This window comes from Falco cherrug, chromosome 5 (assembly GCF_023634085.1).
Source record: "Falco cherrug isolate bFalChe1 chromosome 5, bFalChe1.pri, whole genome shotgun sequence".
In the NCBI taxonomy this organism is placed as follows: Eukaryota; Metazoa; Chordata; class Aves; order Falconiformes; family Falconidae; genus Falco; species Falco cherrug.
This window is the reverse complement of record NC_073701.1, coordinates 9,252,437-9,280,144: the sequence shown is the minus strand read 5'-3', so window position 1 is coordinate 9,280,144 and position 27,708 is coordinate 9,252,437. Positions and strand designations below refer to the sequence as shown.

Genomic DNA, 27,708 nt, shown 5'->3' with positions numbered 1-27,708 from the left:
AGACATTTTTACCTTTTATTCAACAATACATATATATATATGTGTAATCTCACTAAATTACTTCCATAGATGTATAGTTTTAAGTAGTTTTAGCAAGATGAAAGCAAATCCATTTTCCACAATGTTTGTGAAACCTCCACAGCTGGAAAACAAAAAGACTGGAGTGATTTTCCAAGGGATGTAGTTCTTCTGCCAGCATGACTGAATTAAATTTATTCCTCTTTTTGCTCTTCACCTTTAGATTCTGTTAGCACCTCTTGCCATTTCTTCTCTATCTCTTCTTTGCAACTCAGGAAGGCATCTTCCAAACGCTTCATGGAGTTGGCTAGATCTGGGTTGGTACGTATGACTACCATGTCATATGCCATCCAGGTTGCCTGCACTACAAACCCGACAGACAGTACTAAGCCAGGAAATCTGGCTAAATAAAAGCAATAGCTGATTCAATAAATGAATAAAGGACCTGAATTATTACAGTTCAGATCTTATGTCAGAGAAGGCCTGTTGTAAAATGAAGTGGAAACTGCCCACAGTAATACTGAAGATTGCATAAAAGACTGTTCAGTATTACTTCTTTATAATAATGTCTCAAAATACTTCAGAATGGAAGTACAATTATGTAAATTACAAAAGGTAGATAGACGCTTTACCTAAAAATTACAACAAAACATATAATTAAAAAGAAGGGTTCAACAGACTTAAAATAAATGAACCAAAGAATCCTCCCTCTAGATCAGTTACGGTTAGAAGGCTTGTGTTGGGTAAGGAAGAGTAAGACCAAAAAGGCTGCAGCATAGAGATGAAAGGTTTTAACAACTACCTAAATAATGAAACTGGTATTGAAATAATGAGTATCTGATAAAGCAGAGCAAATAGTTTTAGCACTTATTTCATACTTTCCCTTTTGTTTTACCATAAATTGACTGTAGTTTTCTCAATGGCACTCATAAATTGTGTTTAATTACAAATAGTTTAATTAACAGTTTCCATCTATTCTTGTTAGTTGCATACAGTTTCTGATAGAATTGTTGCAGAACATGGAGAGGAATACACAGTCCTCTCCATACATACAGGACTAAGATTAGATTTGCACAGGAGTCTTTATTCTAGCTGAGGAATTAAAACACGTCATGCACTGACCTGAGAGGTGCTATGTATCCCACCATTTTTCAGAATTAAGTTTCATTTTACATACCATATTTCAATAATTACACATTAAATACCTTAGTATTATTTCAGTTTTCAACCACCACTCTGAACTGAGCATCCATCACCTATTAATTTTCAACTCTGAGCCATCCAAAACTTCTAGATTGTTTGCATGCTTTCTCCCAATTAAGGACGTTAGGGCATTAGTTGATGGTGATTGTTTCCACTTACATTTCTATCACACAGAAATTTACAGCAATAAATAGAAATAATAAATCTTCAATATCTTCAGGCTAGTAGACAAATGCATATCATTCTTTTGTAGTAATGACTTGTACCTGTTAGTTTTTCCATTTCCTCCATAAGTTTTTCTAAGTCCCTCTTCAGGTCCTCCACTGCCTTTACCAGGTTTTCATAGTTTCCTTCCTGAGGTTCTGATTCGGCCATCTACAAGGAAAATGGGAATTTTATACTTTATATTTAAGTTAATTGATTTTCACAGTTGAGAGAAAGTAACATTGCAATAAATTTAAAAAAAACAACCACAGAATGTATAAAAACATTCAATTTACATGGGAATTCATTAAGAATCTGACCTTGAAGTTACCGGTCATCACCTGTATGCTGGATACTATTTTCAATTCATTTTGAGCTTCATTTAGAATTCAAGTAGAATTAAGTTCAGATATGCTGCATTTGTGCCAAATAAAGATTTTGGTAACGGTAAACAACAAAGATCACTGTGTCAAACATCATTAGAAAATTTTATCTATTACTCTTGTTACAGTTGTCTTCCCAAGCACTCTGATGTAAGGCAATTCCTGGTTTTAAAAGTTAGTTGTAAAATCACCATTTGTATCCAGCATTTCTCAGTTGCCTGCTACAGCCAGGTGCCTACATACACTGAGGTCTGCCACCAGATAAGCAGCCAAGCGCTTGTGATTTACTAACCTCTGCCGAAGTCGTAGGGAGTAAAATTTCAGGAAATAAAAATACTCGGGGCAAAAACATAGGGAAGGCCCAGCTTAGGCCATTCTAAGTTTCAGCACCTTGGTATTAACTGAAAATGCAATGCACAGGTTTGCCTTTTATTTCCTTTTCTGAAAACCAGAGGGTTGGGATGGAACTATGAAGGAGATGGAAGAGCTTCCCTGGAGTGACTATACCCATCACACCGCTGGCATAGCTTTTGTCAGTCGCTTTTTTTAGATATGATTTCTCAGACTCGGTGGGTATCTGCTTTCCGGTTTTTATTGTCAATAGATGTGGGAGGAACGCAACGGTTTATAACGGCTTTACAGCGTTTTTAAAGCGATGACGAGCCTTATCAAGCCGCTGGGTGTTCATGGGTCTCGCCACACAGGTTTCTCAACCGTGTCCCGGCAAACCCTTTACCCCAGAGACCCTGAAAAGCCCAAAGTCCTTGTTCTACCACAGGACTGAGGAGCGCCGCCGGCCGTCGCCCACCTGTGAGCAGCCCGCTCCCCCTGAGGGGACCCTCCGCCCGCCCCGCCGCCGAGGCCGGTGTGAGGCGGCCCCTCCCGCGCCTCACCCTCCCCTTTCCCGCCGGCGCTCCGCCCCGCCCCGCGCTCGAGGGGCGCCGCCAGCGCGTGGGGAGACAGGAGCGGGCGGGAACGGGACACCAAAAAACCCGCCGTTCTGCCCTCTCCGTCCTCTGCTGGCCGCTCGGCTCCCGAGCTCACGGACTCGATTAATTCTGTGTTTCACGAAAACAAGCACTTGGGTGAGCAGCTAGGCGGCCGACGGACAAGGGGAAAGGCACGGGTTCGCCCCCGGCGCCGCGGCAGGGAGGCGCGCCCCGGCTCTGGGCCCGGACTGTGGCACGGCGCCGTGTCCCGCCACCCGCCTCCTTCCGGCGCACCCGCAGCCAGACCCGGCCCGCGGCCCGGCAGGCCCCTCAGCCGGCCTGGCCAGCCCCCCCCGAGGCCTCTGGGGTAGGCCGGGCCTGCTGGGCAGCGCCTTGTCCCCTGCCTGCCGCGGTGCCGTAGTTGCCCTTCCCCGGAGGCTGGACAGCAGGAGGTAACCCCCTTCCCCGCTTACGGCCCCGCAGGCTGTCCCCGCGGCCCCCCGGGCTGCATAGCCCCCTTACAGTAGCCCGCTGGGGGCCTCCTCTCACCCTCCTGCGCTGCCGCCCAAGTCAGGCCAGCTGCTGGCAGTTGACGCTGTGGCAGGACTGGTCACACCAGCTGGCCTGTCATTTCTGGAACTGTCCTGAAAGTAACTCAAAAGTTACAGGCTTGAGCCCGAAGTTTGAAAGTTGGGTGGTACTTCTGCTGCTGCTCTCTGGGGGTCCATCTCCCCGCCTGTGGGATGGAGGGAGACCTCAGGCCAGGGCCTGTACTGACTGGGCATGGGGCAGCAGTTTCAAACTAGAAGAGACTAGGTGTAGGTTAGATACAAGGAATACATTATGATGAGGGTGGTGAGGCACTGGAGCAGGTTGCCCCGAGAAGCTGTGGATGCCCCATCCCTGGAAGTGTTCAAGGCCAGGTTGGATGGAGCTCTGAGCAACCTGGTCTAGTGGAAGGTGTCCCTGCCCGTCGCCGGGGGGGTTGGACTAGGTCATCTTTGAAAGTCCCTTCCAACCCAAACTGTTCTGTGATACTAAGATTGTCCTTAAAAAAAAAAAAAAAAAAAAAAATGGGAGAAAGCGTTCCCAGCAGTAGGCAAAGAGTTTGCTGAAGACTGAGCAGCAAGACTCAAAGTTTGTCAAGTGTTTCTTCTCTGAATTGCTTGTGACTTAAATTGAGTCCCATTCCAGATCAATAGCCAAACCTTAAACAGTTTGGGTTGTCTCTTGTTCTCCTTTTACATCTGTACAAACACAAACTTAGTCCTATTTTTAAATGATCAAGTATATTCGTATTCTCATCATGTGTGAAGCTTACTCATCTCATGCTATCACCCCTCATTTCACTGCCAAATAAGTAGCTGGTTTAAAGATGGCAATCCATCTTCAAAACATAGTGAAGTTTTTATTCACCAAAGTTAAATGAATGCTGCAGAATTTATCACAGAGCACTACACTGCTGAAGTTTTGCAGCAGTTCAAAAGTAGTCAAGCAAACATCCTTTGAGGTGTATGTAAGTGAAGTTTGTATTTGGTGACACATCCTTGAACCACAGGATGCTAGAGGCTGGGGTAAGTATTAAGGGAAGTATCATTTTATGTTGTTAACAGTCTTCCATTTCCTTAGGCACTCTCGCTGCCAGCTGTCTGAGGTATAGTACTAGGCTGATGGATCCTTGGTTTGAGGTGGCACAGTCATTTCTTAGGTAATCCCAGCTCCTAAATTCTTTGCCTTTAAGCTGTCTCTCATATGCTGCTTCCCTGCTGTCGTGTGTGTGTTATGTCATGTGGTTAAAAGGCTGATTTTTGGTCTAGTGCTGTTGCTTTTTAATAGTGCTTCATTACTCTGTGAAAACCTGGGCAGCAAATATAATGTGTTTATGCAAGTGATTTCAACAGCTTAGTAGCCACCTTGCTACTGCATTGTAATAAATGTACTATAATCCCTTGGCAGGGAGACTGGTAGACAGGAGCATGTTTTGTTTCTGTTTGAACATGCCCTAGTTTATTTGTGATCTCTACTATAATTAGGACATAGCAATGTGTTAGAGGGTGAATTACAGGTGTAAAAATTATATTATTAAATGGAATAGTTCTTAAATGCATTTTCATTTAACAGTGTTACAGCTCTTGATGATACGTACTTTCTAGTTCTTCTGAGTTCTCTATGGGCATCTTTTCCAGGGGATAGCTGGCTCCTTTGCTGCTCCTGTGTGTGAATCCCTGCAATTTATTCCATTCTGAGACTGGCTGTTTAAGTCACTAGAGGTCTGTTCACCAGCTTCTAGGTTTTGTCAAGACGAGCTGTTGGGTTTTCACTGGAAAATGTAACAGTGTAAAAATGCGGTGGCAAAGAGCAGGAATTTAAGCAGGAAATTTATATATTAACGGAAAGAGAAAAGGTAAATGTAATGGAAAAATATGCATACATATTGTGCTCAGGATGTTGGCTGCTCAGAACAAAAGCACTTAGGAGCTAGACAGAGTGGAACTGAAGTGATACGTGCTGCACCTGATTTACAGTGTAAGAGTTCGTCTCAGCCCTGTAGTTCTGGGAGAGACCTGGGTACTGATTTTGGCAACCCAGATTGCTTCTAATCAGGGAAGTTATTTCTTTCAAGAAGAGGAAGACAACAGAATTTAGCCCAAATGTATGGCATATAACTTTTGATGTTTGAGCAAGACATGTAAATCAGGAGCTAGGTCACCCTTTGTACCTATGACATCAGTGTAGAGAGAGAGGATTTTAGTACTTAAATTGCTTTACAGAAGTTCTTACGACCTTGTATTAACTATACAGAGAACCTAGGGCACTATGACCTTCACTTTGTTTTTCAGCTGTGCTGAATGAATCCCAGCTTCTGGGCCTGCAAAATCTCCCAAAGAAATCAAAGGGGGAAACTGTACTGTAGCCTGCCTACAGCATCTAACCAACCTTCAGGATCTTTCCTGAGCATCTGGTTTGAGAAAGGAGTGCTGAGCAGACCAGTGATTGCATGAAACCGTGCAAATGAAATTTCGATTTAGACTTAAGAAAATAAGTTGGGAATGATAAGGTCTAATGTGGCAAGAAAGTGGGGAAAAAACCCTATCATTAGATGTGCCTAACCCTGCATAGAGGAAGTGCTAGCAAATTTCTGGACCTTTAACTGACTGAAGAAGGTTGATGCATAATCCTTCATTTCATTTCATTTTTGTAAGGAGAAGCTTTTTTGTTTGGTTGGGATTTTTTACTTTATTTCTTTTTATATAATACTCCCCCTCCTAGCCTTTGTTAATTTGGAAATTTTAAATAACAAAAACTGCAGGGAAGAACTGAAAATCACATTAGAACTACCATTTTCAAGAAAAATCTAAGTATTAAATAGGCAAATAAATTGTTCTCAAGTCACAAGAACTGCCATCTTGAGAAGCAAAGCTCATGAAGCAGAACAGACTTGGGATAAGGATGGGAATTTTTCTTTCACTTCTAGATCATCTGTTCTGATTCTTACTCTAGTCAGTGATGAATAGGTGGCTTGAAGAAACTAAAGAACCGGTACTGAGCCTTTCAGCCTCTGTGAGCTTAGGTTGACCAAAAGATCAGTCACAGTCTGCAGCTATAAGGCACGGTTTTAAATCTTACATTAGGATGTGAAAGTAAGTCGGAGACCTTACAGCCTCCAAATTACTGCAGGCAAAGTGAATACCACAGTGACATTTAAAAAGGGGATCCTTTCAGGTTCAGCTTGCTTTTTCTGGTCCAGCAGCAGTTACTCTGACGGAGTATGCTTACCTTCTGGAAACTGAACTGCAAAATTTGCACCCTTGTTAACAGTCCTAGCACACAGGACAAAGACTGAAAGGTTGGTGGTTGAATTGCAGCTTAGTCCCAGAGATGCTTCCTGAGGCTACTGAGCAACTGTGTGTGGTTTGGATGATTCCTGGGTGTGCTGTAGCTATCTTGGAGATAAAGAGGATGTTTTTGTTAATAAGGCTGCTAGTCTATGTCTTTCAGTGTGCCTAATAATACTTGTTTAAGGAAAAAACAGGACAGAGGCAGTTAACAGGCAGTGTTTTCTTTGTGCATGTGCACACAATACAAAACACAGCAGGAAAAAATTGTTTTTCACAGGACAAAACATGACAATAAATGACTGCTGTCCCTTAATTTAAACAGAGGGAGGGGCATGTGGGTCAGTGAGGAAGATTATATGGTCTGAGGCCTGAACTCTGAACCATTAAAATATCTTCTCCAACCAGTCAGACTGGGAGCACAGCAGAGCCATTCACTAGGGAAACTAAAAGCTGCAGCAGTTGCTGCTTTTGCATATGCATACTTTGAATATTAACCCTTTGCCGTGCCTGCTCTTTCTTCTGCAGTTTGGGGCTGTAGAAACTTGAAAGAAAGAGCAAAAGGAGGAATATTGCCAATTATCATATCTTTAAACAGGAATCTGAATAGGTTCCCCAGGTGCTCTTGAGGGTGGTGCCTGTGGAAAGTAGCACATTTCAGTAAAAAACCCGTTTAAATGAGGAACCATCCTTCACATTTTAGCCACTTTTTAATGGAGAGTGGGGTATAGGACGGAGCCTCTGCTCCTTCATGGAGAAAATACCGCTGAGGGTCAATGCAAGTTAGTACCAGAGTAAGAGGAAAGCTGAAACCAGAGTCTGAGCCTACACCCTGCAGCTGTTGTGATCTTTCTAACTCAAGAAAATTTTCAGTCTAAAAGTTGTCTCTTCTGGTGTCTCAGGGGATGAAAGTCCACATCACAGAGCTATTTCATTCATACTATTTTGCCCACTTCTGCTAGTCTCTGTAGGGAGATCAAGGAATGAGGAAAACCACTTCTGTCTCTCACTGTTTTGCACACACGGACAGTAAATGGCAGCTGAAAGAATAATCCCAGAGAGAAGTTTTGGATGTACTAGTGTACAAATATATAGATATGCATTCTCTCTTATGGCTAAATTAACTACTGTGTTTCAGTATCTAAAACTATTGCCTCTACTGCACTTAAAATTTCCCCACAACATAGTATATGCAGCACTGAGGTGTTAACCAGGAGTAGGTGAGTTTTGCTCAAACGGTTGGCAGAGATCATATCATCTTCTACATCTTCCCAAAGTCACGTGCGTGGTGGTGTCGACTGTGAAACGAACTTTGTCTCTCAACAATAGGTCTCATGTTGTTTCCTCTTGTAATGCAACTGCCTCTCACCTGTATGAAGTAGGTAAGAATAATCTTGTACAGACTCATATAACCAGGAGTCGGGAATGTGAAACTCTGTAACACATGATTTTTCAGTGACTGCGGGGGGGGGCAGGCCAACAGGTTGGGTGGGAAGAAGGTCCCCAGAACTAAAATGCTGAGGAGCTGAGGTGCAGTGAAGATTACACCACACAGCTATGGAGGACTGAGGGCACCAGCAGAGCACAGCTGTCACCCCAAGGGCATCAAAGCAGGAAGAGGTCACAGGGCAAGTTCAGGAATATTATCTGGTCTGGTTGGGAAGCTCAGGATGGATTTTTGAAGGGGTTTTGTAAGTGAGGGTCATTGCCAGCGCAGTGTGGGAGCTCCAGACTGGACTTGTGGCGCGAAAGGTCAGGGGAAAGCTGGTGGCAGGGCTGGAAAGTGCTGGCACAGATAACCCAAGCAGGAGAGATACAAATGAGTGAGCCAGAATGTTAAAAAAGCCTGCAATGCTGCTGTCTGTAGTCGCATGTCTTGGTATTACTAATCTTTTCTCTCTTCATTTGCAGATTGTCTTCCAGATAGAAAGCTTTTTCAGCGTCTGGAGTCATGGGGATTTTGTACAGTTTTTCTGTTCCAAGAACCCATTTTTTCTAAAAATGAACCTGTAATCTGAAGTATATGATTTCTGTTTATTACATTACCCTAGCCCTCTTGATCTGTGTTTGCCTGCCTTTCAAATTACACTTCATGTCCCTGCCCGAGGACTCTTGCTGTCTTTGTCATCCACCGGGTGAGCAGCTGCTGCGCGGAACCCAGGCAGACCCGTTTTACAAGTGTGTGCCTACCTGTCAGCTCTCTGTTGGACGTACACTCAAGCGATCTCCCTGGGGAGACAGGTGAGAAGACACTGTGGAGTAAGGAATTGAAGCTGGGCAGGTCTGGGGTAGGAAAATCAGTGAGGAGGAACTTAGTCATAAGAATTACAACCACACAGTGTAACCATCAGCGTTGCCAGGAGTGGCCTCAGACAGACTGGGAACTGGCAGCAGGCAAGCTTCAGGAAAAGACTACCGCAGGGCAAAGAGAAGTGGTGTAATTCAGGTAAGCGAGTGAAAACACTGCTGGAAGATTAGCTAAGATTAGCTAATTAGTATTTGTTTTTTTAAAAAGAAAAATACTGTAAAGTCTATATGTCTGTGTATTTATGTATATACATATGTGCATGTACTTACTGCTTGTATTGAAATTACTTATAAATTTCTGTGATTATAATGGCATTGGGGTTTGAGGAAAAAACCCAAACTCCTGTACACACAGGTTGCTTTAAATAACTTATAGACACATTGTAATCAGGAAGAAAATAACAAAGGAAATGTTTCGTATAAAATTAGTCTCAGTTCACTGAAACAATGCAGGGCAGTGCTATGCATGTGTGTATAAATATGTGTGGTGTTTGGGTAAGTAATACATGCCTAGGGCTGGATTCAGAACTAATTAGCATTTGACCTCCACCCCTGTTGCTTGATTGTAAGGAAGCTAACTAATCCAAAGTGGTGCAGATATCTAGATTTTTCTATGTGTTTACCTGCTTGCATGTTATCTGTGTGTATGTGTGTGTGCATGAGCTACTGATTAGATTATAAACAAGATCTGTATTAAATGCACCAAAACCCCATGGAAAAGTTGGGAAATTGTGAAGCTAAACTTACATACATAGCTTCAGCTCAGTTCCCTTGTGGCTGTGCATTTATTAAAGCAGATTCATGTTCCGTGTCTTAAACCATTAATGCAGCAATGTGATATCATGCAGTATTTTTATCACACAGTGTTTTTTACAAGAGCTACATGTATACAGGGTGCTTTGAAAGAATCCTTCATTCTTATGTCTTGTCACTGCTTGTTTTTTCATAGCTTTTCAGAATATCTGTATTGAGTTTGTGCTAGGTTTGATAAAGGCTTAGTGATAGCAGTCACCACCAAAATCAGAAGTAATCTCTTAAGAAAGAGGCGGAATGGCTGGCATTTTAAAAAGTATTGTGTGATTTTGATTACATAAAAAGAAGTCATAGGTAAGAATGTGCTGTTGTGTTTGGCCTCTAGATTTTTCATATTCCAAACAGCCTGCTCACAAAGGGCTTCAGGTTAATGTATTCCTCACCTTTTTTTTTTCCCTTTTATTATTTCAACTTTTATTTGGCAGATTACCTGTGAGGGATTACTTTATGTGACCTTAGTTCAGGGCAAGTGTGATCAAGATAGATGTTATTTTTTCAGAAACTATAGTAGACCATGCCTGCATTAGAAAAAAATACTTTTGTCTTAATCACAATTCAGTTTCTGTACCATTTCACACTTCAGTACTCAGACTTCCTCATGCTGCACAAATAAATTAATTTTTGTGAGAGTATCTGAATTTAAGCAAAATTTAGCACCATAAGAACTTGCATATCTCCACTGATATGGTGCCAGTTTGGACAAACATTGTTAGCATAAAAGCACAGCAGTGCAGAGTCCTCCTGATTCATATTTCTCAATGCACTGGCATCTGCTGACTGCCTGTTTTTCTGCTCTCTTGAAAAGGAGCCAGGTTTGTCAGAAGTAATTCACCTGCTCGGATAGCAGCACGGCTCCTTATTATTTGCTGTTTTCTCTATGGGCTAGCTCTTCAGAAGCAGTCAGCCCCATTTTCTTTCACTCCTTTAATATGCTTCAGTAGCAGCTAGCCTAGGTTTGATGTTCAGGTACTGCTTCTAATTTTGGACCAAGAGAAAATCTTGGGTCACTGTACATGATTTTTTGAAACACTTCGTTTTCTAGCAGGGTGTTGCAGCTACCAGCTGTTGCAAAAGCGAGTTGAGAGTACCAAATCTTTCTAGCTGAGATATTATTACAGCCAGTACAGCAAGCCACAGTGTATTATCAGTAATCCTTGTTCAGGACAGAAGTGAGGTGGCTTTGGTATGTTGTAACCTGGGTTGACCTGTCAGAATTTCCCATTCTACACAGCTGGAGATGCTGTTTGGTAACCCACAGGCACCTTGTAGTGAGGGATGAGATGACTCAGTGGGCCAGGGAAACTTTGCAAAGATATGATGATCTGCCAGGCCATTGGAAATAGTCACTAAGGTCTTCTGAAGGCAGAAGAGACAGGATATGTAGTCTAACAAATACATAGTTTTTTTGCAGAAGTATGTTCTTACGTCACCAAGTTGTTAGGCTTGAAGCCTGTGGGATGTTTATTATTTGGTTTGGATGCTGCATTTACTAAATGGTGGACGTTACAGGGGAAGAAATCAGTTTCACTGTTCGCTTTTCCATGATGCTTTTCTTCTCCCTCTTCTCTCACATTCAATGTCCACAACTGCTTGGCTATCCTGAGCCCACACGTTGTGATTTCACTGCCATTATGGTTCCTGCAATTCCTTGGTAGCTCCCCTCCCTTTCAACTGCACAGCCAAGGCAGTGCGCTTGTGCATAACGGTTGCCTGAGCCTTGAACGGTGGCCATGTTCAAAGGTCATATAAAAGAGGAGGAGAATAATAAAAGCAGTACAGAAATAGTGACTGGAAAATCTGGAGAGTATGGTTCCGCCACTGTAAGAAGTTAAATAGAAGGCATCATGGTTAAAGGATTTATTTTGTCTTTTATCAGTCAGGCAGTATGCTGGACTGAAGTAATTACTAAGCTGTTCTTTACATGCCTGTAGTCATAATGCAGTTGGTCCTTATAATTAGTGCATGAAAAACACCTGTAGGAATATTTTTATAATAAAGTTGTGTGCAGTTAATGCAGGCCAGGAAATCTGGAGAAATAACTACATTATTTCCGTATCAGCTTACAGCACAGTTTAAAAGGTCCAATGAAGATCCAGATGAATCTTAGCCTTTATTTTTATCATATTTAATGGACTTAATAAGCTGTTTCTTTACACAGAATAGCTAATCAGTACTCAAGGATTTACTCATTTGCTCTGATGATGGGAACTGATGTTAGTTCCCAAGTCAAACGTATTCATTGGCAAAACTGTGTATTTACCGTGAATATGTACAGCATCTTATTTTCCTGAACATGGCAGGAGCAAGCAGCAGGCAGTTTCTGTGTGTGCAGTTCTTTCTTAAGCTGTCTGTTCCCATATATTCATTGCATGGACATGTAAGACTTTATATTTCTTTTTCTTTCCATTCTTCACCACAATGTTTGTCACTCAGGCTTCCTGACTTTTATGTCCTGGCACTTTAAATAGCATAAATTGAGCCTGATGAGAAGTTTTAAGTCCATAAAAAGCAGGAGAGGATTGGTTATTTTAGGGCAGCTCACTTTCCCAATCCAGTTTACCACATTGCCATGTGAATGCTTGTGCTAGTGCTAAGGGATCAGTCTACATGTGGGAATGGATCACAGGGAACTGGAAAAATCATAGTGGGGCTTATGCTGTCACGTAGTGCCTGTGGATTTGTGCTGACACAGGGAATGGTTTCACAATACAGTTTAGACGAGTTAGCTGTTCACCACCCTGGGTGGCAGGAAGTCCGTTTTCCCTGTTCCTGGTTCTGGATGTGTCCTCCTGGCACTTCCTCGAGCCTGCGCTGGCACTTGTTGAATTGCTTGGTGAACTAATGCCACTCACTAAAACGGCAGGAAATCACTATAGGAAAAGAACAGTGATTTTTTCCTGCTAGGTTAGTGGTTTGAATCAGTTTACTGTGTGATCAACTGCACAGCAGGGAGCAAAACAAGGATTGGGAAGAGAGCAGAGAGAAAACAGATAGTCCCTTTTTTGGCATTGGTGCCAAATCAGCTGCATTTGCAAAACCATATTCACATTCATCATTGAGGCATCCTGAACTGGTTTAAGCAGCCCCCACAACTGCCATATTTTAGCTGCTTATTCCTGTCACTGTGTTGCCCTCTGTGCTTTGTATAAATTGCCAGGGCAGCAGAACAGCTTGGCAAACAAACATGGCTGAAAACAAAACACCACCTTCTCCCCCAGTGTTCGTGCTGTTGGCAAGCATGCACAGAGAAGCGTTATCAGCATAGGGCAGATATGGGGCTAATTAACCTGGCACTGTCGTCAGGCTGTGAAACTGCTGCGCCATGCACAGTTCACCAAATAGTCTGCTAGTAGCAGGCTGTAAATGCTGTTGAGTGTAGGTTAGCTTCTGCTAAGGTTTTGCCTTGCACCTCATTGTGTAAGAGCAGCCACTTCTGCTATTTCCAGATACCATGGTCTTCGTTGTATATTTAGCTTGGACGTGGGGCTTTGGATTCAGGTATTTGCCAAAGAAAGGCCTGACTGTGTCATTGTTGCAAACTGCTTGGAACTGTGTACTATCTGAACGTTGTTGGTAATAATTCATTGAGCATTGTCCTCTAGGCCAGTGTATCTGCGTTGATTCACATTCATTTCCCCCTGCCCCAGAAAAACCTCCCATGTCTCCAATTCTGTCTAGTGGAAACCTTGTTCCCTCCAGAGCTCTGATCAGTGGAACAAATACCTTTTCAGTGAAAACTCATTTACAAAGACCTTTACAGCCTCTTGTTGCTCCCATTTAGTCCATTGTGTTGAGAAGCTTTGTTTTAGAAAAGTTCATTTGCTTTCTGGTCACTGTCATCAAAGGGAAGGTGTCTTTCATGAAGGCTTTGAAGTCTGAAACTGAGCAGGAACATATCAGCCTTGGCATTCTGAAGGAAGAGTGGCCTAGTACTGTGGTCATTACCTGTTGTCTTTGATTTTTGTATTGCACTGCCAAGTAGTTTACTTAAATAAGGTGTTAAGTCACATTGATGTGCTGCACAGTAGATGAAAAAAAGATGCATGTCTAAGAGAAAAAGGAAAGTTCCAGGTTTTGTGTAAACAATGAAAACAATGAGTTTCAACTGAATGAGGAAAAGATCAGAATAATCTGAATAATTAGACAGGCACAGGCAAGGAGAGCAGACTGTTGAAGCAAATATGTTTTTGAAAGTAAACAATAAAGAGAAATTAATTTCAGTGAGTGGACTTCAGTGTATGTAAAAGTGTAATGAAAAACCAGTGGAATAACTAAGCTAACATTTACTTGCGATTGCACAAATTATCTAATGCAAATTCTAAATGGAAGTAATACAGGATATGTTCTGTGCTCATGATCTGGTCTTGGTACAACAAAACACACAGACAAGGAAAATCAGAATGCTGGTGAGGTACAGGTTTTGAACCTCTTAAGGTTATTTTTGTTCCCCTTATCCTATCTTGGTACTGGTAAACTGTCTTCATATAATAAAACAAGTGGCTGAGCACTGCCAGTATGCTTTCTGCTGTGTGGTGAGTATGCATCTGTACATTGAAGGTGTTAGTTCTACATAACCTCCATATGTTCCCCTACTGTTACACTGCCAAAAATATATATTAAAGGTAATAACATGAGATCTGTGGATTTCTGAGTTACCACTCTTCTTGTGAGGATGGAAATGTAGGAACTGCAACAATGTTACTGTTAGACAAGTAAGCTCCAGAACGAGCTAAGTCATTTGGTCCTGGCCTGGAAAGTAGCACTTCAGAATTACCTTATTAAGTGCAACTTCTTTTCCTGCTTCCTAAGTTTTGCAAGAGGATAAACACAGAGTGTAAATTGACTTGTCTGATCCAACTTTTCCAGTGGTAGCACCTGTGCAACTCCATAAACAACAGCAACAAATGAGATTGCCAGTGTTTTTCTTTCTGGATCCCATAATTTTGCCCTGAGTATGGTTAGAAAACATGGGTGCCACCCACCAGCATCACTGATGGGAGGTGCGTGAGGGAGTAGGTAGGAATCTTTTTTTACGGACGGGGGACCAGTGTAGACACGGTTGCTGTGTCAAAGCTTTTTCCATGGATCTTTGTGACAGTAAAGTATGTTTCTGTGTAAGTACAAGTTGGTATGCATGTGCTTACATGTGCCTGTGCATGCACATGGTTTAAATGTATGTGTGTATTTCTAGTGAGCAGCTGTACAAAGCAAAGCCATTAGCTAGTATTAAGGTGGAGCTTGGACTGTTTATAATTAGGATTATACAACGTGATTGCTGGCTAATGATCCTAAAGTCTGTTTTCCTGTGATTCTGTCATGTTTGTTCGTATGTGTCTTTCATACCTGTGTGTATCTGAGAATGAAAGAAGTTAGGACTGATCCTTTTACGGTGATACCTGTGTATTTGTGTGTAAGTCCGTGTATGTTACAGCCAAGGTGGGTTGACTTAGTGTGCTTGCTTTCAGAGTGCACCTGAAAAGCCTGGTGTTATTACTGTTATTGTTCCTTTGACTGGATTCATGTTGTAGCCACACCCTGAAACCAGGTGAATTTACTAGCATATTAAGAATCAAAGGAAATAAAAAATGAAACAGACCTTTTGTGATACCTGAAAGTGCAGATATATTCCATTTTCCTCTTTCTGCTTTCTCTGTTGTGCAACTGGTAAAGCATAATTTCACCTCTTAATTTTAAGCATGAGTACAAACTCTGTTTAATGTTTTATGCATCACCAGCTTCTGTAAAACCATATTAATATCAGTAAGAATGCCATATTATTAACATTTGCCATTGTGGTTAATTGCCTTGAAATTCATAGCTGAAAATAAAGTAAGTACTTAGAGGATAAGAGTCCCAATGCCTATAAAATGTTCTAGATAACACTGTTTGTGAAGCTGTTGAGTCTTAAATTTTTGGCAATGTGTAAAAGAAACAGTGGCTAAATGTACATGCCTTGCCTTTCTGTCAGCCATCACTATTCGCCACATTGATTTTAGTAATTTAGAAATAGTAATCCTGGTCCTCTGCTGGTGTAAAGCAATGCAGCACCACAGAGCCTATTCCTATTTTATAACTTCAGTCCTCAGTAAGGATAGTATACTTAGTGTAGCAGTGGGGCATTTTCTAAAATGCTGATGTGTTCTCCCCCTGTAATGTATAACAGCTGGAATTCTACATCAGGGATGTGTTTTGGGAGGCCTGCCGCTGATCTGCAGTCCTGCACACACTGGTGAATCTAGCCCTGTCTGAGCAGGGTTGAACACATGACAAATGCACTTACACAACCAGAAGGTTTTGTAGGTGTATGATTGCACATGCCAAGGGATTAGTGATAGCTGAAATTACAGCTGGAAAGGTACATGCTTGCACAGACTCTGGGTTTTCAACTACAAATGCAGAAGAATTCCAGACATTGTATTTCAGATTAGTTACAGACCTGTAAGTGTTAAGGTACCAGAGAGCCCTGATGACAAGACTTTATTTCTCCTTGTCTTTGTGAAGCAGTAGTATGAGTTGTGGCTGGGGCTGTGGGCAAGAATGACAGACAAGTTTTATACGCGTGCTGCTGATCTGTTAATTTCTTATGGACATATGTTATAGAAGGTAAAAAGCTGAGCCATTCTGGCATCTAAGTGTGTTAGCGAGAAGTATTGGCTATTCTTTAAATACAATTAAGTTCATGACTATGAATTTTTGTGCGTATACCAGCTTGTAGGCCTAAGGGTACCTGTTTGCTTGTGAAGCACTGCAGAACAATCTTAATCTTAAATTCTCTCTGGTCATGCAGTCTACCATTCATAGGATTTGATAGTGGATGTCCTCCATCATTCTCTAAACATCAAAGTCCCAGTGCTGCTTCATCACACAGCCACTGATCGTAAGGGGTAGAAAGTTCACTTGTTGTTCCATAAATCATCCTTTCTCCTAATAAATTCCATTAATATTCTTTGTGTCTGTGCAGAAGACAGAGGTTGGAGACCCACTTGCTTGTAATTGAACATGGCAGGGGATGTAAAAAGATTCACACGCATGCTACTGGAATGCAACAGCAATGACAAGCTGTGTGGTAAGATTCACAGATTCCTTTAAGTAATAAGCTTTCACATGCTGAGCAGGAAGTCCAGCTTTACTAAAAAGTGGGCCAAGCCCTTTCCCCTCCTCCACCTGCATCCCAGCCCACACAGAAGGATTTGACTGAGCTTTCCCTGCATTGTGTCCCGGGGGAGAAATTTTTAAGGGGATGCAGCCTTTGTGGTGGGATTCATCTCACATAATTTTAGTCATTTTAGAGTATTTCTGCTTTGAATGAGACATCATATAGTCATTAAAGATTCCCTGCAGCTTCCCTAAGGACCAGTCTTGTGAGACTTTGATTTCATGACTTTCTGTTATCTTCGGGAACTGAAACGTGGTCTTGGCCTACCCAAACATAGCACTACTTCCAAATCTGGGGACATAAGAGAGTTAGTTACCTGCAACATCCTTGTTAATTGCAATGTCTTCTGGTCAAGTTCCAAACCAGGTGACCACGCCCTGTTCTCTTTAAAATGCTCCATGTAATTTTAATAGAAGGAGCTGAAGCTGTAATTGCATGTGTATTTGTGATGGCATAGCAATATCCAGCCCTTCCCAGCTCCCTGCTGTCCCTCTGCCAGGGCCAGTTCTGTTTCACTGGTGGATGGTACTTGCACATGGCTACAATTCCTAGTGTCTGTGTTAAGGCATCTGAATAAGTGACTTTAGGTTTCAGAGTCCCAGTGATTTCAAGTAGTTTAGATACTCAGCACCTTTGAAAAATAGAGTGGCAGCACTGACAGTGTTCAGTTGCTATTCCAAGGAGTGGAGGATAGATACACATGTTCTTGGGGTTGAAAGTTACTGAAATGGGTTATTACTACTTTGTTATACAGAAACAATGTGCATGAGGCAGTGCTGTGTCTTCCTTGGTTTCATATTTTGTTTTTCTGCTGACAGTTCTGCGTGAATATCAGACTGAAGTGATTGTTGTTCCAGTTCTCCTTGTGGGTTTTTTTGTCATTGTGCTAACTGTGATCCTTTGGCTCCACTGTCGAGGCTTGCGAGCAAAGCAGGAGCAATCATCATCGTCTGGACACCAAGGTAAAAAAATATTTTTCAACCAGAGAAAAGAGTGTTAGTTTCAGTAGCCAGAACAATCCCATTTCCCTGTTGCTTGAGCAATGCTATTGTTAGACAGTAGCATTTATGAAGAGCCAGAGTGGTATTCAGCAATCCGGTCAATGTTAGAAAAACTGGGAACCACTTGCAGTAGTAGTACTGAAAACTGTAGTATAGATGGATCTCAGAAAGCCTAAAGCAACATACCATATATGCTGTTTAACATAGTGTGGTAACGTCGCTTGAGAGCTGCAGAGTGTGTTTATGTAACAGCCTTTTAGAGGCTTCTGTAAGGAGAGTTTCACCGGAGTAATTATGAATGACAGTCGTTTTGATGTAGATCACACCTGTTAATCCATTTTCTATACTGTCTTTTAAGAAATTTAATTTTAAGCTGCTGTCTCCCACTTCCTATGGAGACAACAGGAAATAGAGCAGGGACTGGTGAGGGGGTAGGGAAAGGTTTGTTGGTGCCGCAAATACATGTTGCTGTGTGGAAATGAAAATCCAGTTCTGAGCTGATTTTAGTTTTGCAGAGGAAAAGGTCTCTTCAGCGTATATTAAGGGAAATAATTGAGAACAAAGATAAGGCCTTTGTGGGAACACCCTGTTGCTTTCATAACAACCAGTAGCTGGTAATAAAATGGTCATTGTTTCAGCACATGGGAATCAAGTACAAATGTGTCTTAACTAGAAAGTTTACATAGTTTAATACAGTAGAGATCTCTAGACTCATTCTGCCTTTTCATCCAATTGAGGGGGAGATAAGCTCCTTCTCCTCTTCAGGGAGCAGGTTAAGTAAGATACAATAGCAGTTCCTTACTTTATTCTGATTTCCAAACCAGTATGGAACAAAAATGAAAGAGGATAGGATGATGGGCATTGCCATCTACTGCAAGAGTTCATCTGTCTGTTTTTACGTATCATGTGTATTTGCTTATGTCAGTGAATGACAAGAATCATGAGGAATCCAGCTCAACAGAGAACCATTACATCCAGCTGACTGAGACATCTGTGGAGGGCCTGCTAAATTCTGCATCCTTGACTCTGAAAGAACTGGAGATACCACGAGAGAAACTCTTACTAGGCACCTTGCAGCTGATAAAGCCTGGCTGCTATGGGAGTATCTACAGAGCACAACTGGCAACTGGGAGCCCTGGGAAGACTAGGACTGTAGTCTTGAAAGCCTTAGAAGGTAAGGCCCATGGTCAGGATCCACTTCGGTACAGATCTCTGCATCAAAGACATGATGCTGGGCAGAACTTTGCAGTCATTACTGGACAAGAACAAGCTGTGTTCAGTATTATATTAGCTAGTCAGAGTGGTGTTTGGTGGGAGTGTCTTGGTAGGACTAAAGAAGATTGTTCATGTTGATTTTAAGCTGCTCACCCTGTTCTTTGCAGCATCCATTTTGTGTGTGTGTTTTGTTGTTTTGAGGGTTTTTTCAGGGGGCGGGGTGGATGGAGTGCAGGTTTTTGTGTTTGTTTGTTTTTTTGGGTTTTTTTTTTGTTCTTTCAGAGGTGGCTAGTACCCAGAAAGTAAAGGATTTCCTGGGAAGGATTAAATTCCATCAAAATCTTGGCCGTCATGAGAACCTCGTTGAATTGATTGGATGCTGTGTCAACCAGCTCCCACTTTATATGATCATGGAGGATGTGTCTCTTGGTGACCTGTTGACATTTCTATGGACATGTCGGAAGGTGAGTCAAAAGAAGTGATAATAAAATATCTTCTTAAATTCCTTAGGTACATACCTATCCATAAGTCATAGATTATTCTTTTCATCTCTCCATGCATCCCTGTTTATCATTCTAATCTATTTCCATCCCCCAAAGAAGTTCTGCATGTTTAAACTGGAATAGAATTAGTGGATATCTCAATTGATATGATACAATTTGGAGAAGCTGACATACTTTTGTAAAGCTAAGTACTACTTTGCAAACAACTGGAGTTCTTGAAGGGTGTAGCTGGAATAAAAGTGACAGTTGATACAATTAATCTGAATTTCTAAAATTTTTAAAATAATGTCTCACTCCAGATGCTTTTAAGAAAGGAAAGCAGTAACAACACCAGGGAGAAGGTCATTGAATGATAACTAATTGATTAAAAGACAGGAAACAGAGCGTAAGAGTGAAAGGTTGATACTTGCACTGGAGAGAGGTCACCCATCTAGGACCTTGTGCTGCTCTTTGCATGTATAAATAACCTAGAAAATGGGATGACTGTGGTGATGATGGCTGCCAGTGATTCCAGCCAGTAAAGGCAAGGGCTGACCCTGAGGAATTGCAGAAGGATCTTCTAAGATTGAGAGACTGGCCAATAAAAAGAATAGATGAAATTCAGCACAGTTAAAAATGAAATGATACACATGTAGAAAAGCTATGTTAGCTTCACATATGTAATGATGGCCTCATATCTGGCCATTGTTGATGAGGAGTCATGGGTCTGACTGAAAATATACAGTCCGATGAAAAATGTTAACTTCAAATATTAGGCGTTAGTAAGAATGACATAGAAACAGAACTCTGCCGTGTCACTATATAAATCCATGATTCTCCTACACCTGGAACACTAAATACAGAGAGATTGCTTGCTGTCTTGTCCAGCAGAAGGTTGAGGTGATAGCAAAAAGAGCTCTAGTAAGTGTAGTGTTCAAAACAAACAAATGGAAGTGGTTCTTCATAAAGTGGAGAGATGACTAATGGAATTCCTTGCCACTGACTGCTTCAGGTACTGAAACTTTACGTGAGTACAAAACAAGAGTGAATACATTCATGGGACATAACCGTTCAAAGGTTACTGAACATTTGGAAACCATAACCATCTCAGGAAGTCCTTAAATTGAAAATAATTGGGGTCTGGAAAACAACACAGGAAAAGCATTCTGTGCTTACCTTACTCTTTCTGTCATCTGGGCATCTAGCTAGAGTTGCTGTTACAGGCAGGGAAGTAAGAGAGATGAACTGTTAGTCTCATACCAGATAACAATTTGTATGTTGTGAACGTGCTTTTCTACTCATCATTCTGATCTATAATGTATCTTTCATTCACCTGTATGGATTGTCATTCTGAGCTGTCATTCTGCCCATTTCTAACCTGTTAATCTCTTCTCTACCCTTCAATTTACCCACCAGTTGTCTCTAGTGTATTTGTCTTACCTGGCCCACCATACATCCGTCAACATCACCCATCTGGGTACCCTTATATTTCAGTCATTTTATGACCAATTGTAATCTTATGCTGGGGGAGCATGAGATTAGATAGTACTCATTTTATTAGATGAGAAAAAAAACATTCCCCAGTACCTTACAGCTATGGCATTTGTTTCAACCAAGATCTGCTCTTTTGTCTCTAGGATGTAGTGACAATGGACGGTATCCCCTGTGACCTTACTGAGAGGCAAGTGTACGAAGTTGGACAGCAGGTTGCGGCAGCTCTGGTAAATCTGCTCACATTTGCTGCATTTTTTTCTTCTTGCTTGATTGCAACACAAGTCTGCTTGGTGGCCTAAGCGCTGAGGATTTGCTTTGTTAAAACTGAGCCAAATATGTTTGCATTATTTTGGTGAGCATACACCTGTATTCCACAGTGTGGAAGAGAGGCATAAACTAACTGAATATTTGTATCAATTAAAATTCCTTTTAAAATGATCATGGTCTCTTTCTTTTCCAACTTTCCAGGCTTACCTTGAACAGAAGAAGTTGTTCCATGGTGACATTGCTGCCAGGAATGTCCTCCTTCATCGCAACTTCACTGCTAAGCTCTGTAGTTTGGGTCTAGCCTATGAAGCTCACACATATGGTGCCAACTCAGTCACACAGATTGTGCCAGTCAAGTGGCAGGCACCAGAGCGGCTCCTGAAGAAACCCTTCAGTATCAAGGCAGACATGTATGATTTAAGTTTTGGACTAGAAGTTCCATCTGTCTTCCAGGCCTATCTCTTTCACTCCTTTATGTATCATTTCATGTCCTGAAGTTCACAGTAAGGCATATCTAGTCTCAGCAGAATGCCCCACTTTATAGCTCATACTTCTCATTTCTGCAGGTCATGCCTAGTTTTTTCTATGTATTTCAGATAGATAGATGGCTAGAATAGAAACAACATTGATTTTTTTTCTTTTCTTGCAGATGGTCTTTTGGAATTCTACTATATGAAATGATTACGTTAGGTAAGAAGATTTAAATATAATAAAAAAAATATGTGAGGAAGCAGCAAATTAACAAGACCTAAAATCTCAAATTTTAGAATGTAAAATTGGGCCATTTAAATAAGCATCCTGTCTTTCCTAACTTGCAAAGTTGTGACAATTCCTTTTAGACTTTCTGTCAGTGTGAATTGCAGTAGTCATGGTTTAACCCCAGCCAGAAACTGAGTACCATGTGGCTGCTTGGTAACTCCCTGCCTCCCCCGAGGGATGGGGAGGAGAATTGAATGGAAAACTCGGGGGCTGAGATAAGAACAATTTAATAATTGAAATAAGATAGGAGAAAAAATACCCAAAACAACAATAATAATGATAACAATAGCAATGACAATAATAATAACAACAGTAATTATAATGGAAAGGAGGGAGAAGGGAAGAGGAATAAAATCCAAAGGGAAGGGAGAAAAAAAACCAATTGATGCACAATGCAGTTGCTTACCACCTGATGACTGATGCCCAGCCAGCCCCCAAGAAGTGATCGACAGGCCCTGGCCAGCTCCCCGTGGTTTATGCACTGAGTACGATATCCTGTGCTATGGAATGCCCCTTTGGTGAGTTCAGGTCAGCTGTGCTGGCTGTGTCCCCTCACAGTTTCCCGTGCCCCTCCAGCCTGCTCGCTGTCAAGGCCTGAGAAACTGAAAAGTCCTAGACTTACTATAAACATTAGTTAGCAACAACTAAAAACATCAGTGTGCTATCAACGTTGTTCTCACACTGAATCCAAGACACAGCAATGCATCATCAGCTGCTAAGAAGAAACAACTCTATCCCAGCTGAAACCAGGACAGAAAACAATGGATTTTGGTAGGGAATGAAGACATTCTTACACAGAAACTGCTATCTGCAGCCATTACCTTATATTTTTTCTACTGTTACTCCTTTTGCCCTTCCAGGTGCTCCACCATATCCTGAAGTGCCACCTTCTGACATTTTATCATACCTGCAGAGGCAGAACATTATGAGGCAGCCATCAAGCTGCCAGAAAGCCATGTAAGACTTTTGCTTTATGGACAATTGGAACTTGAGATCTTGCAGAGCCAAATGGAAGTGGGACATAGAAAACTGGATCTTACAGAAAGTCTCTTAAGCCTAGATTATACAAAACAGTAACCTGTTAGCTGTGGAGACTTGTTCTCACATATCTGCCGCATCTCCTCACTGGATTCTGCTGCATGAAACCTTGATTGCCAGAACCTTTCTTTCCTGCTTTTGAAAACAGCTTTTTCTCTGTTTCCTTTTCTGCCCTTGCATTTTGTTGCTCCGCTGCTTCCCTGCAAGAGGCAGGACTATTCTGGAGTAACCTTTATCTTCTAAGTTGCAGGATTCTCCCCGAAATACACAAAGCATTCACGGGGAAGATCTAAGGCGTTATATGCCCTTTTGTGAAGACGTAATTTCTTTTAATATTCAGAGGCTTCTTCCACATGCTGTTTCAGAAGGGAATACCAAATAATCTGTTTCCCGTTTCCCGTACTTGCTCACAGTTGACATCCTGGCAAACAAGTGCATGCCTTTGTCCCCACACATTATTATGTGGTTGCAAATTTCAAAGGGCCATTGAAAGAACTTTATATGAAGCAGAAAAAGAGGAGGTCTCTAGATGTCTTAAATATGAGATGACTTGACTGTAGTAAAACTTTGCTTGTTTGGGGCTTCTCGTTCTCAGTGCTTTACTACTTCTCCATCTTACAGGTACAACATCATGAAGTCCTGCTGGCGGTGGAATGCAACTAAACGGCCTTCTCCAGCAGACCTGATCTGGTCCCTACAAACAGCTATAAAGACCAGCAATGGCTGTGCAGTACTGCAGGTGCCTGAGCTAGTGGTGCCTGAACTGTATGCTGATGTTGCTGGTGTTGATGTGTACAGTCTAGTGAGGGAATACACTATACTCTGAAGGACCCTTTCACATATTGGTAAATGAGAAGTCTCCAAGTTTGCCCTTCCTAGATGCTTTGCAAGTTCAGAATGAGGTGTATATGTTGGGAGGGATCCCTTTGTTTTTCAAACACGTTATATCAGATCTCTCCTCCATGCCAGAAACAACAAACTGTTATCATCATTATTATTATTAAATCAACCTGTTGATGTAATTCTGCCAGTGGTCATTTGGAAGCAAAGTGGATTTAGGAAGCTGTAGAAAATGTCATGAGAAGCTTGAGTTAAAGGAATGTGTTGGGTTTGCGTGGCAAAGTTTTTGTAGCTGGGGGGCTACAGGGGTGGCTTCTGTGAGAAGATGTGGAAAGCTTCCCTCATGTCCAATAGAACCAGTGCCAGCCAGCTCCAAGATGGACCTGCCACTGGCCAAAGCTGAGCCCGTCAGCAACAGTGGTAGCACCTCTGTGGTAACAAATTTAAGAAATGGTAAGAAATACTGCACAACAGCAGCCAGAAGAGAGACATGAGAGTATGTGAGAGAAACAGCCCTGCAGACACCCAGGTCAGTGAAGAAGGAGGGGTTGGAGGTGCTGCAGGTGCTGGAGCAGTGATTCCACAGCAGCCCATGGTGAAGCCCACGGTGAAGCCCACGGTGAGGCAGGCTGTGCCCCTGCAACCCATGGAAGTTAATGATGGAGCAGGTATCCACCTGCAGCCCCTGGGGGACTTCATGATGGAGCAGGTGGATATGGCCAAAGGAAGCTGTGACCCTGTGGGAAGCCCTGGGCCAAGAGGGCTCCTGGCAGGACCTGTGGCCCCATGGAGAAAGAGAAGCCCAGGCTGGAGCAGGTTTGCTGACAGGACTTGTGACCCCATGGGGACTCGTGCTGGAGCAGTCTGCTGCTGAAGGACTGCACACTGTGGAAAGGACCCATGCTAAAGCAGTTTGTGAAGAACTGCAGCCTGTGGGAAGAAGCCACTTTGGACAAGTTTGTGGAGGCCACACTGGAGCAGGGGAAGAGTGTGAGGAGGAAGGAGCAGCAGAACTAATGTGATGAACTGACTGTAACCCCCGTTCCCCATCCCTCTGTGCTGCTGGAGTGGAGGAGGTAGAGAAAGTAGAGAGTGAAGCTGTGCCTGGAAAGAAGGTAGCGGTGGGGGGAAGGTGGTGTAAGGTTTGTGTTTATGTCTCATTATCCCACTCTGATTTTGGTTGGTGATCAGTTACTTTCCCCAAGTTGAGTCTGTTTTGCTGTGACGGTAATTGCTGAGTGCTCCCCCTCTCCCTATCCCGCCCCACGAGCCTTTTGTCATATTTTCTCTCCCCTGTCCAGTTGGGGAGGAGGAGTCATAGAGTGACTGGGTGGGCACCTGACATCCTGCTAGGGTCAGCCCAACACAAGGAGGTTTCTGGAAGTCTCTCCCCATCCTTTCTGTTCCAAGAAATTGTATCAGTTGGGTATTCAAAGGAGGAGATGACCTTGGGAATATGCTGTGGGGCACAGCCCTATAGGAAAAAGTGTACGGAGTAGGTAATACAAATGGATAGTTTTCTGTCCGTTCACTAAGGTCCTGTTCAAGACAGTTGTGTTCTTGTCTTTTAAGTGTTCAATAAATACCTGGGATTTCTCCAGTGCTTTATACTCAACTTCCCACGGGTGAACGGGTACTGTATTTAAAAGAAAAACTAAACGATCCGTGCGTATCTGTGGATGCAGAAGTTGTTACATTAATGTAATACATCTTCATGTAGAGTGTTCCTTCCCTGTAGTAGCTATGGGATCAAGTCAGTACTCCAAGACAAAAGTCATACCATGCCATGCTTGTCTTAGGAAAAAGTTCTTACAGACCTGAATTTCTGAGGGATGGGCCTTAACCAATCATTCCTTTGAGCAGAGCAGGTCATTTGTTCATGTGCTTCTCTTTTGAGTTGCTAATTGCTGAGTTAATTATTTTTGGTTTTTTTGGGGACATCTGTCCATCGTTACAACAGCTACTGTGAAAACAGTATGGAAATATTAAGTGTACACCAAATAAGAAAGGCTGATCTACAGTAAAAACAACATATGATGAAAATAAACCTGCATAGTGACATTGTTGTGTGATTACGGCGAGAATATACTATAGCCTGCCACTGTGGTGACACCTTTGCTGTATGACTTCCACAGCGAGGATCTGGGTATTGGACATGCACTTCTGAGTTACCCGATGACAAGTGTGCCAGTATGTGGCATTTTGTGAATACTGTGATGACAACAGAGATACTTCAAGGCCTTGCATATAAACGACACAGATAACTTTGGTAATCATATGGAAGAGGTGAACTTTTGCCCAGTGAGCTGCTCAATATGAACTCAAGATTCAGCTTAAAATAATAATGTGAGAAAGTTAATGTATGTACTTTTCTTGTAAGCCATTCATACGCCATGCCTGGATCAGTGGATACGTGTTCATTTGAGTTCCAGTCTTGTTTCCACTACAGATTTCGGTGACTAGGGTTGTTGCACTTGGTGATTTAGGTGAGTGCACGTGATTTGACTATTCAGGTTATGAGCAGGCTCTGGCTGTGCAGAAAAATTAGTAGTGCATCTGCTAAGACTTGCCCTAGGACAGCTGAGGGGTTAAGTCCCAGTGGAAATGCACCTGTATGTTTTCAGTGTCTGCCTGGAAGAGGAGTATGTCTCTTTAATAAAAAAAAGTGGGTTTTTTGCTTGTTCAGCACTTGTATTTTATAATGTAAGCTGCAAAAAGCTGATCTGAAAATATTTGGTCATTGATTGTAATGAACATGCAAACTTTGTAAAAATTCAGAGGCACTTAAGTCATTAACATTTTCCCATCATTTCAAAAGAAGCAGAATCAGTCTCTGAAACAGATTTTCTCATCTGTCTTCTACTGTTTGTGGTTTCTAAGTTGACAGTGCCTTGTATTTTTTTTTCTCTGATTTTTTTGGCACTTTAAGCTATAAAGGTTCTTGTAAAAAAAAGAATCAATGCACATTAAAGGAATAGTTTTACTGTTTTGTGTGAAGAGTGGTTTCAGTGTTCACTCCGTTATCCCTCCAATTGGCATGACCCTTGTATGTGTTTGAAGTCGGAGGGCATTAGCCACCCACAAAAGCCTGATTGCCGTCAGTCACGTCCACCAGGTTTCAGTCTTTCTGATAATTTCAGAGCATGCTGCAGACCTGCAGCATCCGATAAGGCCAAAATTATGTACATTAGCCATTAGGATGCAAAGCTGAAAATCTGTGTTGTGAAAATAAGCTGAACGAGGGCTCTTCTAAAGGGGGATATTTACCCTGAAGGACGTCTTCAACCGCCACTGTAGATATTAAACATACATTGCTGTAAAAAGGAGCTTAGAATCCTGTTTCTATCAAAAATTATTGGTCTTCTTCCAAAGAAAACATTAGGAAATTTCCTCTTTTAAATACAATTAATTGAATGGTTGTTTTTCCTATATCACTTAGGATTTGTAAGAAACTATGTTTCCATGCAGAAATAAAAGTAATGTTAGTTCATAGAGCACAACAGCGTTGCAGATGCCGTTAGAGTGCTCAGTTAGCTTTCTGACTTTTCTTACGGTGTTGGCTAACCGCCACCTTAATGTTCATAACCGCTGTTGGTGTAAATCTGGCTTGAAGAATTGAAACACCTTCTTTCCAAAATGCTAAAACAGTAACATCCTCTTCTCCCTCCCTCCCTTGAAAACAGGTTCAAAGCTACCTGGTAAATCTAGGTCAAATTCACAGTCAGTCAGCTGGCATTATTTTTTTGATGAATAAACTATCCCT

General features: G+C 42.0%; 2 protein-coding genes across 12 annotated transcripts; one reads left to right on the top strand and one right to left on the bottom strand.

Annotated features, from left to right (window-relative positions):
* SYCE3 (synaptonemal complex central element protein 3) lies at positions 1-1,596 on the bottom strand. Its single transcript, XM_005446032.4, has 2 exons — positions 1,488-1,596; positions 1-382 (listed from the first exon to the last, which is right to left on the bottom strand). Exons 1-2 carry the CDS (start codon positions 1,594-1,596, stop codon positions 213-215), a joined length of 279 nt encoding a protein of 92 aa, XP_005446089.2. The 3' UTR covers positions 1-212.
* Positions 1,597-2,776: 1,180 nt separating this feature from the next.
* On the top strand, positions 2,777-26,944 carry STYK1 (serine/threonine/tyrosine kinase 1). Of its 11 annotated transcripts, none has more exons than XR_008732505.1 (14): positions 2,783-3,189; positions 4,367-4,445; positions 7,851-7,955; positions 8,485-9,019; positions 16,655-16,759; positions 17,668-17,811; positions 18,776-19,024; positions 19,348-19,529; positions 21,185-21,268; positions 21,510-21,718; positions 21,958-21,998; positions 22,928-23,024; positions 23,727-24,613; positions 24,655-26,944. XR_008732505.1 is itself a non-coding variant. In XM_027815011.2 (11 exons), exons 3-11 carry the CDS (start codon positions 16,693-16,695, stop codon positions 23,929-23,931), a joined length of 1,278 nt encoding a protein of 425 aa, XP_027670812.2. In that variant the 5' UTR covers positions 3,234-7,955; positions 8,485-9,019; positions 16,655-16,692; the 3' UTR covers positions 23,932-26,944. The 11 variants fall into 11 exon arrangements, 1 of the variants encoding a protein (XP_027670812.2); XR_008732504.1 differs by having other exon boundaries at positions 4,924-7,955; XR_008732506.1 differs by lacking the exon at positions 7,851-7,955 and having other exon boundaries at positions 2,777-2,893.
* The last annotated feature ends 764 nt before the right edge of the window (positions 26,945-27,708 follow it).

What these genes read in the sequence shown, in the direction of transcription:
- SYCE3 (XM_005446032.4), bottom strand. Translation starts at nt 1,596, where the DNA reads ATGGCCGAATCAGAACCTCAGGAAGGAAACTATGAAAACCTGGTAAAG. An exon ending in GGAAATGGAAAAACTAACAG is followed by an intron (nt 383 to 1,487) that starts GTACAAGTCATT and finishes TCGGGTTTGTAG; the next exon opens with TGCAGGCAACCTGGATGGCA.
- STYK1 (XM_027815011.2), top strand. Translation starts at nt 16,693, where the DNA reads ATGGCAGGGGATGTAAAAAGATTCACACGCATGCTACTGGAATGCAAC. An exon ending in AGTCTTGAAAGCCTTAGAAG is followed by an intron (nt 19,025 to 19,347) that starts GTAAGGCCCATG and finishes TTGTTCTTTCAG; the next exon opens with AGGTGGCTAGTACCCAGAAA. An exon ending in TTCTATGGACATGTCGGAAG is followed by an intron (nt 19,530 to 21,184) that starts GTGAGTCAAAAG and finishes TTTTGTCTCTAG; the next exon opens with GATGTAGTGACAATGGACGG.